The 15,202-nt window shown below is 33.6% G+C and overlaps 1 protein-coding gene across 3 annotated transcripts in view; it reads right to left on the bottom strand.

The window, feature by feature from the left end:
• Window positions 1–15,202, bottom strand: part of GRIA2 (glutamate ionotropic receptor AMPA type subunit 2) — a 149,376-nt gene that overhangs the window by 56,892 nt on the left and 77,282 nt on the right. For all 3 annotated transcript variants that reach the window (XM_072773767.1, XM_072773768.1, XM_072773766.1), the window contains 2 exons: window positions 4,751–4,947; window positions 522–575 (listed from right to left, as the gene is read on the bottom strand). In XM_072773767.1, coding sequence (XP_072629868.1) covers window positions 522–575; window positions 4,751–4,947 — 251 coding nt within the window. The remainder of the gene's footprint in view (window positions 1–521; window positions 576–4,750; window positions 4,948–15,202) is intronic.

Here is a 15,202-nt window from a genome sequence, read left to right as displayed (position 1 = left end):
CAGCTACAGGAATTTAATTTCATTGTGTTGCTTACATGATAAATAGAAAATCAGAAGTAAATAAAAATAACAAATTAATATTCTTAACATCTCCAGCTGTAATTTTTCACTATAATGTAGTCTCATGAATGTGCACTTATTTCAAATATTATATCTACTAAAAACTTTAAAGGAATGCATAAAGGGAAAAATTTATAAAACACTGTGACAGTGAGTAACAAGAGGAAATTTGAACAATTAAACTTTATATATTTTCGAAAACCTTTCCATAATTAAATATGCCTAAGACAATCTATAAAGTTTGTCAAATATTTCTTACATCATTTATAATAGAAATTGATTAGAAAATGTAAAGTAAGTCTAAAATATAACAAACTCAGAAAAATATGGTTACTTCTAATTGATCAATATACTCCAGATGTGGTTTTAAAAATACCACTGATAAATGTTGGTCATTCAAAACTATTTTATAATTAATAAGCATCTCTACTAAAATTATAAATATCAATTAATTCACCTACCAGATTTGCAATGATATAATGGTAACCTTTAACATGTTTTCCAATGGTAATAACCTAACAAAGATAAAGAAACAATTATTTAATACATGCAAATAATATAAATTAAAAAATTATTGATGTTATGAACCAATTGTGGAAAAAAGTGGAATTTTATCTACTATGTTTTCTGATATTCTGTGATGACTTGTATTTGACAAATATAATTATCAAATCCAGAGAATATTTATCTCAGAAAAGAGTAATAATATATTTTAGCATTTTATAAGTGCTATCTTTCAAGAAGTCAATAACTAAACAAATAATTACTTCAGTTTTGTCAATAGTGAAAATAAGGTCACAAGATTTTAAGAATTGTAAAACGAAAAGAATCTTGAATCCATACTAAGTCATAATTTTATTCCTACAAAAGCTATTTTTCCAAAACATTAGACAGCTGAAACCATCATCTGAGATCTTATATTCAGACATCTACACTCAAATTTATAGTAGTACATAAATTTTAAAGATACTAATAAGTACATAAAAGATTCTTATATGAATCTATAAAATAATATTCCCATCTTAAGAATCTTGAAGTGCTTGCAATCTGGTTCAAACGAACATTATTATTTCCAGCTTGAGGCAGCAAAATATCAGAGAAACTAATCCTTCTCCACAAATCTAAGTCAAAAATCAATGGCGAGATAAACACATCACGGAGCAAGTGGTCATTTTGGTAATGCTCACGACAGTTTGGGGCATTACTGAATCAATGGGACTTTTCACTGATCTATTTCAATTAAAGAGAGTAGAAATTGGTGAAATGGCCAAGCTGTAGTCCTAGTACTTAGATACTCAAATGTAATTTTTATTTTTAAGAAAATTGTCACACCAATGGAAAGCATGAAATGCCAGGGCTATAGACAAACATTCAAACCAATAGTTCATTTCTCTGATGAAACGGTTTTGGTGGCTTCCAATTGCTTCTAGCATAATAAGCAAAATCCTTAATTTATGCTACAAAGTCCGATGATCTTGCCAAGTTTCTCCAGGCCCTCTTTCTCCACTCTCTGTACTGGACCCTCATCGGCCCTCTTTTTAAGTATTTTTGTCCATAAAAAGGCTTCTTTCCATCACCTCAGGACTTCACATACTCAGCTTCCTCTGCTTGGAAAGCTCTCTCCAATACCATATCATTTGTCTTATTAATGCTTCAGGCTCAAGGAATTTCGGACCAATGTTACCTCCTGGGAAAAGACGTTGCTAACCTTCCTTTATCCCAAAGCCAGGTACTCCAAAGCAATGCATTTAGTTAAAGAGCAAGGACAAAATCCTAGGAAAGATTTCACCCAATGGCCTTTTGATGTTAAGTGATAGCTATTTTGAAGGGAGTTAGGGCTTGTATGATTTTCTAACCTGCTTTTTATGTAATACAACTCAATCGCTTTTTCCTTGAAAATGAACCCTCTGTATTGAAAGGAAAATTGTGAAGAAAATATGTCCTTCTGCATGAAAAAATATATTAATTAGCATCTCTTGAATGGAGTTGATTATATCCCTCATATTTCCTACTGACATCTGTTGATTCTGCTTAGTATTGATTCTACTTTCTGAATCATGCAATTCTTCCTTTTGGGAATTAAAAACCAAAACCAAACAAAACCGAAAAAAATGGTGCTACCAGTAGCTGAGTTTAGCATTCACTGAAAGAAAGGGCGGGGGGAGGGGAGAGGAAAATTCACTAGCCCCATATCTACATAGGAATTCCTGTTGACGATACTATCATGTTTTTGCTTTACAGTAACCATTAGCATTACACTAACGATAGCAAATTTATATTGATTTCTAAGTGTTTTTGATGGCAGAGTCCTTTTCCCACCCAATCACAACTAGAAATGAGTAATTTCAAGATTAGATTGAATGATAAAATACCAATAATCAGCAAAGATTGATTCTCTTTCTTTCAGCTATTATGACAATAAAGTTTCATCACCTCTGTTCTCTTGTAAGTATTGATGAGTAAATAAGTCAATAGTATTTACTGTTCCTAAAATAATAGTATTTCCTTTTCTTTTTTTTCTTTTTCTTTTTTTAGTATTTCCTTTCTTGAAATGTACTTCAATTCCACTTTTTGCTTGGTACATTCTATTCCTTGAAGGCCTTCCATTATTTCCCCATCTAAATATTTTCTGTAATTCTTTTCCTATTTATATTCTCTTCATGTATTATATATATATATATATATATATATATATATATATATATATATATACTTACCATCATTGTAATTACATGTTAATTCTTGTAAATATATCATAAACATTCACCTTATGGGGTTTGGCCTGTTTTGCTTAACATTATTTTCTTGGACTCACCACAGTGCCTCTGGCAAACATTAGACACTCAAGGAAATTTACTGAGTAAATGAATGAATCCAAGCAAGATAAATGCTGCCAGTATGTGAACCCTTCGTAGATCCTCCTGCCCCCATAAGATAGGTTCCTCCTCCTCCATTCTCTTTGACCACATTGTTTCCTAACTTGTAGTACTGTAGTGTAATACCTGCAAAATTTGTCTTCCCCTCTTAAACCACGGGTTATGGGGTACAGATACCACTCTTTCTTCCCTATCTTTGCATATTTCATTCTAGGCACAGAGAATGTCTGCAGTAAATGTTTGCTGAATGATGCAACCAACCATCGTACATACTTATTTGGTACATTCAAGAGAGTCTTGTGAAAATACAATATACATGTGCAAAATCTCTGTGCCTTTTGAATGGATGTCCATATAGACATTTAACAATCATATTTGTTTCAAAACATTACATTACTTATATTCCTAATTTCTCCTATACTTTCTATCTTCTAGTTTTGGAAATAATCATTTTCATATAGACTTCCACCAACAGTTATTATGATGAGTCATGAATACATAAATTCTTTAAACAAAAGACTAATGACTATTATTGAAATTCAGTTTCAATGAGACTCTCCTATGAAATTCAAATGAGTTATTGAGGTTCACATTAGAACAAGAGGCCTTCAGGTTAAAAACAACCCTAACTTCATCTCCTGAGCCAGGAATCAAGATTTTTCTACTATAATGTTCACCTCTCTGGCATACAACATTTGGCTCTTTCTTATAACAAGTTAGTTTTATCCAATTATTTAATATTTTATGAGAGATCCATTTTGTATGTCTTAGGGCCTGTATTCTTACATATCAATTAAGGCTGTGTCAACATTTATGTTTGCAAAATGTTTTGTGTTATACAAATTAGTGAATTAATTGTCTCCTCAAAGCATAGAAGGGCCAAGAAATGCATACTTAACTGCATATTTTTCTTCCAATCCTCTATTATCCCAAGGAACTAGTAGCCACTACACACACACACACACACACACACACGTTTATCAGTTGAGAAAAGAAGCAGATACCCAGTGAAGCAGATCTTAACTCACTAAATCATGATATTATTTCACCAACAGCCCTGGTCACTTACCCTATCTATATAACACAGTGGATTTTATTTTTGTCATTAAGATATTACTGAATGGTTGTCCTATCCTAAAAAACCTTAAATGGAACCAAGTTGGTATAGTAAGCACAGATACAACATCCTTATGTCCAGTAAACTTCTCAAATAGCAAAGACAGACTGAATATGTCTCTCCTATATATTTTAATTTCATAGGTTAACAGGTTTTATAGTGACATAAGGCTTCCCTAGCAGGAGGAAACAATTCTTGAAAAAATAAATACAGGCTTTTTCTGAAGACATAGACACATTCAGACAACAATGTTGATGTTGTCTGTTCCATACTGCACTCTAATGTTTGACGTACTCTGTTTTGCCATAGTCTACTCACTTTTCCCTTAGATCCTCAGCCTTATTTTCACTTAATTGGTGGCTATTTCTTTATCTCTCAAAAGCTCAACAAGTTAAATTTTAATTTTCCAGCTAAATATATCAAAGTTTAGGGCAATGCTCATCATATAAAACATAAGAGTCAGTGGTAATGTATTGAATATAGTTAATGATTAGTATGATGTGTCAGCATGATTGAAGACCATCTGCTATTGCTAACCAAAGCCAGAGAAAATTTAATTGATGATCTTTGCAGCATCCTACATAAACCATAAAGGAAAAACTGCTGTTCAAGCACCTCACACAAATACTCATTGCAAATGCTGACACTGCACGCATATTCTATATTTGGTGCCATTAGAAAACAGAGAGTAGCCAACCTGGTCTACGATGTCGTTTACTTTATCCCGTTCACAGTCCAGAATTACACGTCGTTCCTTTTTTAACTCTAGATCTTGAAAAAGTGATCGGTACGTCTCATCTTTCTTGTCATTGTTAATGTTTCCCACATTGATGGCAGTCACTTGCCATTTCTTTTCAGCAGCAGAATCCAGCACAGCTTGCAGTGTTGATAAGCCTAGGAAGGCAAAGAAAAATGATGACTGATAAAGATACTTGAATAACTCAGAATTACGTTGTGAAATTGACAGTGAATATATTTTTAAGGCTGATATTTTCGTGTAACTGAGGGGATGTTGACTCCTCTAAAAAGCTACAGCGATGATCTTTATCGACATCGACTTATTTCCGCTTCACATCAAAAACTCTTGTATCTATTTGCTATTGTTCTGAAGGAAAGAACCATGGTTTGAGAGGAGAATAGTCTCCCCTTCTTTCAGCTGTCTTCTTTTGGATATAGCTAAAGAGTAATATCTGTGATACCTTTGGTTAAAGTAAAATCCAAAGACATTACACACATTTCTTTCTCTTACAGAATGGGAAAGACTGTTCCTTTACATGTGACAGTCTATCTTTTCACATTAACATCCTGAAGAGGTTGCAAACATTTTCAGGGAGACAAATCTGCATGTCTCTGTGCCTTAGAGCCAATAATGTAGATGAGGCTGTTATTTCCTCCTGTTGTTTTCCGGTAGGCCCTGGTTTTTCCTCAGCCTTCTGTCTGTCACACCATGTTTTTGTTATTGGGACTGATCCCATAGAGATTAAAATGTTCACCTATTAACCAGATGGTAGCAGTTAGTTTTCTAGCTCAGATTTATTACATTTACTTAACTTTCCAAATGTAAGACCCTTTTACTATTTATCAGTAACTTTGCTAATAGCATCATAGGACTTAGAAAATTTTCTTTTTATTTTTTAACAAAAATATATTACCTCATATGTAGGACTGAGAGGGAAAACAATCAGGGAAATTATTGCCTGAAGTTAAATCTGCAGTTCAGCTCTTGGAAAAAGCAGCATATAAACTTGTCTTCCACATCACTTCAAATCTTCACAACCAACCTAAATTCATCATTTCTATTAATAATTTAATGAAAAACACAAAATCTGGGTTCAAAAAAGAATCGAGGACTCATCACATCATCTTCCTGATTCCAGAAAGACCTACATCTTTCTGAGAATGCTGATTCCTTTTTTCCCATAAAATGTGGGATTTACTTAATGTGATCACACTGCTCTATAGATTTTATTCTTATGCTAAACTTTATTTCAGTCCATTTACTATGACAAAATACATGCATTAAAAAAAAACGTACTGAACCTGGAAAACATCATAAAATTTTTCATTGATTCAATATTGGCCAAGAGTATATAAGATTAGCCTAGAACACCTTGTGATACAAAACGCAAGGAAGCTCTCCAAAACTGTCAGCCTTGTGTCAAAAGACTCAGAGCCAACATGATGAAGATCACTTTAAGATGAGGCAATTTGGATATCAATAAAACTAATAACTGCAAAAGACTTAATTACAGAACATATTTTTAATCCATGAATTCTTAATAATATCTAACCATAAACACTATCAAAACTGAAACAGCAAAAAATAGAAAATTTGAACAGACTGATAAGCAGGAAAGAAATTGAATCAGTAATATTTAAATATATATAAATACTTGGTTGCCTTTGAAGGATACTAGGAGCTGAGTTATTATTTTGAAATGGGTAAATAAAGGAAAAGAAACAAGCATTTTTGTGCCCTTCCTATATGAACTATACTCAGGATAATAATTAGTTAAGACAGATTTTCTTTTTTGGAAAGACTCCAACTAACAATTAATGAAGGAATGCGGATTTAGAATTGTAACTATCTTGTAATACCTAGTGAATTAATGAATCAAAGTAACAATCATTAACTGCTGCTAAGACCACAAAAAGAGAGATGATCAGAAGTTAAGTGTCTCTAAATAGGAATATTTAACATCACCTATGGAGTATTCCCACCAAAAAAGTGAAGGTGAATCTTACCAAGCTTCTAGTCCTAGCTGCCAATTTATAAGGCATATACAGCAGAGTAATATGCTATAAATATCATAGTGTAGCAATCATCAACTTGAAAATCTACATAAGTTATTAAAGACAAGAGCTATATTAATCATTCGGAGATAGGAACCTCATTTTTATCTTGATTCAAGTAAACTGTGGAAAAAAATAGATGATGATATTAATGAATTACTGTTAATCTACCTGCATATGATAATGATATTGTGGTTATGTTCAAAATAAGAATATTCTTTCAAAATACAAACTGAAATATGTACAGATGAAATGACATGACATCTGGTATTTGTTTCAAAGTAATTGTGAAGATCAAAGGGATATAGATAAAACAGGATTCCTGGGATATTGGTTATTAACAAAGCTGAGTTAAGAGTCCTTGGGGGTCTTCATACTATTCTACTTTTTATTTAAAATATTTCATTATGGAAATTGAAAATTATTTATTTTTATTCAAATTGGGAAGTTGAATCATAAATTGAACTTAAAGTGAATTTTTTATTTATTCATTTATTTATTTATTTATTTTTGCAAAACACAATAATTATTTCCTCTCTCCAGTCTTGTACCAAAAACATAAGATACACAAGAATTCCTCAAGGGATAATTTAAACAAGAGACCACATTCCATTGTAAAAAAAAAAATCTATTAATGATAAAATTTCTTCTAAAAACTTCATGGATCACCTATGATTTCCATTCACTATAAATAAACCTTTCTGATATAATTCAAACCCTTTCCTGTTTTTCATCATCAGTGAAGTTTGAACATACAGCTGGTCATCATGATCAATTCAACAGCTATCAAAGTGCCTGAAAACAGTTATTAAATCTATCCAGTCTTCTTTCCGAGTAGGAAAAAAGCTAATTTCCTAAACCTCTTTCACTATCTAGGTCTTACTTTTCTACATTTTAATCTTTATGCAACTAACTCTTCCTTGTTACTTCCTTAAAAACGTTATGTCCATGAATGATGTCCCATATGCTATCCACATATTGTCATATAGCACTGAGATTCCTTTCTTCTAGGCAACAAATCATTTTTTGTTCTTATTTAATCATGAAGTTTACCATATACTAAAATTTCAAGTGGTGATGTATTTGATATTCTATCCCATCTTTCAACATATATTACAAGAAATTTTCAATATAAATAAGGATTTGTAAGTGGGTTTCATCAAGTGATATTCCTATACCTAATATTTACTGGCAGTTTATCTTGTTAAAGAATATGAAGATGATATTAATAAGAATGCATTTAAATAAACGGTTGAGTTTTCATCTCATTTATTCTCTGTGTCAAAAATAAAGTCACAGTTGGTGTGGATATTCTGTTATTAAAACTCTCAGAATTAATATTTTGTAACCTATGAAGCCTAAAAACATTACATCCATTAAGAAGCTAAGTAGCTCAAGTGGTGCAATATCAAACTTGATTAATTTAGTGCCATCAGAAGACAATGAATAATATTAAATCATCTCCTAGGGACAGCCAGAAGTAACTCACAATCCATAACATGGTCTGACTCATGATTTAAAGAGATTGCTGTCCCATGTTTAGTGATCCATATTTTTAGATGTGTTTTTTCAGTATTAGTAACTGACCTCTTAGTCTCTCAACTTGATTTGTGTCTTCCCCACAACTAAGAGTTTTGTATTGATTCTGATTACTTTACAATTAACAGATGATTTAAAATTTGAAAATTAGTGAAAACACATGTTATGACCTTGGAGGTGAAATTAACCACTTCAAACCTAACACAAATGCATGCTCTTGGTCTCTTGATACCACATTCTAATTAGGGGAAAAGTATTACTTGAGATAATTACTCTTTCTCTTCCACACAAACTGGCGTAAAAGTATCTTCATAAATAACTCCAACCCTAATCAGACTATAAACTTGTATGGACAGTGGGAATTCCATATAAACATTAGTTTACTTAAAGTTATTAGTAACTAGGGATGCCTGCGTGGCTAAGTGGTTGAGCATCTGCCTTAAACTCAGGGCATGATCTCAGGATCCGGGATCGATCCCACATTGGGCTCCTTGCAGGGAGCCTGTTTCTCCCTCTGCCTATGTCTCTGACTCTCTCTCTCTGTGTCTCTCATGAATAAATAAAATCTTAAAAAAATAAAGATATTAGTAACCAATAATTATTCTACTCTAGTATCTATACTATATAAGGTATCTGAATTATAGCAGAGACTGATTTCTTCTTACTGAACTACTCAGAACAAAGAAAACTTGAGATACACAGTCATTCATCTACAAATGGGAAAAAAAATCCAGAAAATTAACAATTCTCCTAATCCACATATTTAAGTTACTTTCTAAAGCACCTCAAGAATATTACAAGAGAAAAAAAGGATATTACAAGAGTCTGCATTTAGTTCTAAACTCTATAAATTCTCAGGCTTTTGACTAAAATGAAGAATAGCTGGACTATGTTTTGTTGGATTACATTACCTCTTCAAGTGCCTGATTGTTGCAAGACTAGTTATAGTTGTATAACCTATTTGTGAGTTGACAATCACCCTAAAACTCTTCCAAAGTATTATGTACTTCACAATTTCATCTTGAGCTAGTTAATAATACTATGAAAGAGTTATAGAAAAGCCATCAGCCTAAAGATAGGCAAAGTCTAAGTGTTTTAGTTTGTGTATTAGTGGGTAGAATTAAAAATGGTTACTGCAAACAGGTATATTTCATTCAAAACATTTCTTTGTTCTTAAAAATATTTTCTTCATTTCATTTAAAATTCACTGCCCTTATTTATCTTTCAGGCACAGAAATTAATATTTATGATCACTAAATCATGGCAGCATGTCTAGGCCAGATTAGATTAACATATATAGTTTCCTCTTTGACTTTCTCAGGAACATCTGAAAAGAAATTTATAATTTGGAAGCATTCTTATTTACACATGAATTATTCTTGGAACTAGAATCAAAGTATCTTCCCTTCAGGGAACAAACAGTATGGTTCAAAACTAAAATCAAGACATAAAGATATTAAGCATTAGTTCTGGTTTAACTTACTGTCTATAGAAATGTGTTGTCTTGTCTTATTAACATTGAACCAATAAATAAGAAACATTTTGATTAAAGTCTTGGCTCAAATTTAATAGATAAAACTATATTTAATGTGTTAACATAGGTAAGCTCTTTACTCTCTATTTCCAAATGTACTACAGATCTAACTACCTACTGTCTATGAAGTAATAATATACACTTTTTAGGAAGAGCACTGGGTCATCGAGGAGTGGCAGGCTGCTGCAACATGGCTTGGATATAGAGAAGACACCAGCAGCCCTAAAACATCAAAGACACCAAATGAACATTTTCAGAACTCCTCTTATGGGTAAACTTGAAATAGGCAAAGATGATCTTTACAAAGACCAAGATGTATCTATGTCCTCCCGTGTTTATAACTGGAATGTGGACTCCTGGACTTGTTGCTCAGCATTTTGATAGGTGGTGGGGAAGCAGGAAAGGTTTAAATGGCAGTCCTACTTAGGAGCAGTGAAATAAAAAAAAAATAAAGCATGTTAATTTTTTTTCATCAAGCTCATATTTGGGGCAGAATGTTAATGAGCCATTTTTAAGCTTTGGACCCATGCTGCTCAAAAGAACATCAATTAATATATTTAGAAATTAAAATTTAACAATACGTTTACTTAATTCTAAAATCTCAGTAAATTTTATTAATTTTTTTAAAAACCCTGTATACCAACAAATTGGACAACCTAGAAGAAATAGATAAATTCCTAGAAACATATAAACTACCAAAACTGAAACAGGAAGAAATCGAAAATTTGAACACACTGATAACCAGCAAAGAAATTGAGTCAGTAATCAAGAAACTCCCAAGAAATGAAAGTCCAGGACCACACGGCTTCAAAGATGAAATCTACCAAAAATTTAAAGAAAAGTTAATAACAGTCTTCTACAGCTATTTCAAAATATAGAAAAGGAAGGAAAGCTTCCAACTTCATTCTACGAGTCCAGAATTACCCTGATACCAAAACCGGATAAAGACACCACTAAAAATAGAGAACTACAGGATGATATTCCTGATAAGCATAGATGCAAAAATTCTCAATAAAATGCTACCAAACTGAATTCAATAATACATTTAAAAAAATGACTCACCACCATCAAGTGGGATTTATTCCTGAGTTGCAAGAGTGGTTCAATATTCACAAATCAATCAATATAATACATCATATCGTTAAGAGAAAGGATAAAAATCATTTGATCATTTCAATATATGCAGAAAAACCTTTTGACAAAGTACAACATCCATTCATGATAAAAACTCTAACAAAGTAGGTTTAGAGGGAACACATCTCAGCATAATAAAGGCCATCTACCAAAAACCCACAGCTAACATTCTCCTTAATGGGGAAAAACTGAGACAAGTATGTCCACTCTCACTTTTATCCAATATTGTACTGGAGTCTTGGGACTATCTCAAAATTAAAAGCTTCTGCAAACAATCAATAAAACTAAAAGGCAACCTACAGAATGAGAGAAGATATTTGCAAATGATATGTCTGATAAAAGATTAGTATCTAAAATATGTAAAAACTCAACATCCAAAAAACAATATGATTAAAAATGGGCAGAAGATATGAATAGGTATTCCTCCAAAGAACACATATAGATGAACAACAGACACATGACAAGATCTTCATCATCACTGATCATCAGGGAAATGCAAATCAAAACTACAATGAGCTATCACCTTATACCTGTCAGAATGGCTAAAATCAACAACACAAGAAACAACAGATGTTGGGAAAGGTGTGGCAAAAAAGGAACCCTTATGAACTGTGGAAATACAGTGGTGTAGCCACTGTGGAAAACTTGATAAAGATTCCTAAAAAAGTTAAAAATAGAGCTACCTATGATCTAGCAATAGCACTGTTGGATATTTACCCAAATAATACAATAACACAAGTTCTTTTTTAAAAATTTCACTTATTTATTTGACAGAGAGAATGAGCACAAGTAATCAGAGCAACAGGCAGAGGGAGAGAGAGAAGCTGACCCACCCCCTCTCGATGCAAAGCTCCATTCCAGAACCCTGGGATCATGACTGAGCCAAAGGCAGATGCTTAAGCCACTGAGCCACTGAGGTGCCCCCAAAGCACTAATTCAAAGAGATACTTGCACCCTTACGTTTATGGCAGTATTATTTACAATAGTCAAGACATGGAAGCAGCCCCAGTGTCCATTGGTAGATGAATGTATAAAGAAGATGTGGTGTATAAATACACAAAGAATGAAATACTGCCATTTGCAACAACATGGATGGAGCTGGAGAATATAATACTAAGCCAAATTAGTCAGTCCGAGAAAGACAAATACCATATGATTTCACTCACATGTGGCACTTATGAAAACAAAACAAAGAAGCAAGGGAAAAATGTAAGAGAGAGAGAGAAAGAATCAGACCTTAACTAGAGTTAACTAGACTCTCAACAGAGAACAAACAGATGGCTACCAGAGGGGAGGTTGGCGGGGCGCAGAATGGGTGAAATAGGTCATGGGGATGAAGACATGCACTTGTCATGATGAGCACAGGGTGATGTATGGGGGTGCTGAATCACTGTATTGTACACCTGAAACTAATATAACTGTATGTCAACTAACTGGAATTAGAATAATTTTTTAAAAGATTGACAAAAAACCCTATTAAATCCAGGAAGGAGAGAGAGTGCCATATCAAGGGCAGGACCAAATTGTTTGAAATCGAAGCATTTGGGATAAACTGAGAGATGAAATCATGGAATCTATTTTTAAAGCATGCACAAAGGGACAAAGCATAGACAAAGGGAACAAAGATGCATGCTCTTCATCACATAACACGAAATAAGGAGGAACTTTCTTGAAATGAACCAGAGATGAGTTAATGACCTAAGGAAAGAAACCCAGTCACACGATGAATACACCAATAAATTTTTTAAATTAAATAAGATGAAAAAGCTATAAAAATTAAGACACTAATAAGAAAAAAAATTGGATAGCAAAAATCCCACTTCCTTGATCCCAAGCAAACACTATATAAGGATCAAGTCCTTTGCTAATATTTTGAGTCTTACATATCTTTGAAAATAGTTTCAGATCCAGTATAACACTGTGCATATTAAAATAGGAGTAGCTATTTAATAATACCTTGAAAATGTATCCGTAAGGCCATTTTTGGCTCTATTATATAATACTGAATATCATAACTCGAATAGCCTTCTCTCAAAAGATGAACTTAAATCAATTTGTACAATTTCACGAGAGGAAATTATCTCATCACTTCAATTTCATTTCATATTTCCAAAGTATAAAATCAATCCAACAAATTACTTCAATCAAATCAAATCAATCGATAAAATGAATCCAATAAAGTCACTTCAAAATATTTCATGTTCTTTTCACAAAGACATACACTCATCCATCTTCACCTGATCATATCTCAGAGCTTTTCTTTCTTCAGTATCTCCCTCAAATACTAGAGTTTCTCTTCTTCTATTTATGGCAGCTGTTGCCTATATGAATTTTCTCAAAAGTTGGTGTTCACCTAGAGGGAGTCACAGTGAGGGTGAAGCATGCCCCTAAGTAAAAATGCCATCTTCAACCTTGTCAAACAGGAAAGAGAATTCATCTTCTGACCCTTTAGTTTAGCCAGCAAGATTCAGGTTCTCATATTATCTCAAACTTAAAATATACAGAGGCTTAACTCATTCACCTAGTAATACAATTTATTGAATATGAGCTCTGTTCCAGCATTACCTTAAGCACTGTGTGTATAGTTAGGAACTGGACACTCAGTGTAAGGGGTACACCGGGACATTCCCTTTTTGGGGCTTACATCCAGAGCACAAATAAAAGACATAATGCTTGGCCTGTGTGACTAAAATAGTCCCTGGAACACAGCAGGAGCTCAATAGCAGTTCTTGAGTAGACGAATGGATACTACTGTTAATTATAAATTGTGATAAGTACTGTAGAGGAAAAGAGAGGACTTATCTAAGAGAGAATATCAGTATGAAAGGCAGCTCTGTGGAAATGCTCTCTGAGCTAAAGCAAGAAGGAAGAGAAAGAACTAGAGACATGTGCAGAGATGTGAGGTGAAAGGGTTTGGTTTGGTGCATCTGGAGACAGTGAAAGAAGATTAGTTAGATGGATTTAGCTTAGTGACTGAGCAAGATTGTAGTATAAATTGGCAGGAACCAGACCTTAGAGCCATGGTAAGAATTCCCAATTTCATCTTCATTTTAATGAGAAGTGTTTTAAGCAAAAGAATGATAAGGTCAGAAAAGCATCGAAGAGCATTTACATATGGCAGCTACTTGGTGGAAAATGGATTAAAAAGAAACACGTGTGGAAATGGAAAGACAAGAGAAGGAAAACGTGGTGGTGGCTGGGCCTAGAGCAACAACAAAGAATGTCAGTGATAAAATACATTCTGATGGCAGAAATCACAGCAGCAGGATGGAGGGGGTAAAAGAGGCGTCAGGAATACTCACAGATTGCAGGCTAGTTTTATTAACGTAACAGAGTGCTAAAAGAGTTGGGAGACAGCAAAGAGGAAAGTCAATGAATAAGCTCCGTTTTGTAAGCCCTTTTATCACATTAGTAAGTGTGCTTTGGAATCATTCAGCACATTGCAATTTCTATTTTCCTGAAATGATAGTTTCTGTTGTAGTTTTTCATTTCTCATAGGTATAGCAATGCTCTCCCTTCTCAAAACAGCCAGGACAAGTTGTTGACATAGCAGCTTTCTTCAGCTTGTAGAGTGCTGACCGGCTTTTCCACAGAGTGTCCTCCTCCCCGGGACTAGGGGGACAGAGCAGAGAATCAGACACCTCGCTTGAGCACTCCAGATGCGACTGCTGCAGCAAATGATTACAAACTAATCAATGAAGAATTGATTGACGGCTCGCTCTCTTCTTGTCTGCCCTTCTGGGTTAACAAGGTGCCCTATCTTGGTCGAAACAGGCTTTGGCTTTCATTTGAACCTTTCAATATTCCAGGAAGTAAGCTGCTGAAGGAAGCCCAGTTTGGCACTTAGGTACCCTTACAATAGTGGTTTTTAACCCTTTCGAGTTTGGTTATGGAGACTGTCTTTAGAAAAATACATGTGCAAATATGTGCACAAAATCTTCGTATAAATTTAGTAAATACACAGACCCCCTGAAGCCAAATCACAGAGCCAGGAATAGTTAAGAACAGCCAAGATTCCAAAGAAAATGAAAACACCAATTTGAAAAGATACATGCACCCCTATGTTTATTGCAGCATTATTTACAATAGCCAAGATATAGAAATAGCCCAAGTCTTGACTAATAGATGAATGGGTAAGTAAGATGTGAT

Source organism: Canis lupus, chromosome 13 (genome assembly GCF_048164855.1).
Source record: "Canis lupus baileyi chromosome 13, mCanLup2.hap1, whole genome shotgun sequence".
Classification (NCBI taxonomy): domain Eukaryota; kingdom Metazoa; phylum Chordata; class Mammalia; order Carnivora; family Canidae; genus Canis; species Canis lupus.
Note: the sequence above shows the minus strand (reverse complement) of the source record. Positions and strands in the feature narration are given on the sequence as shown.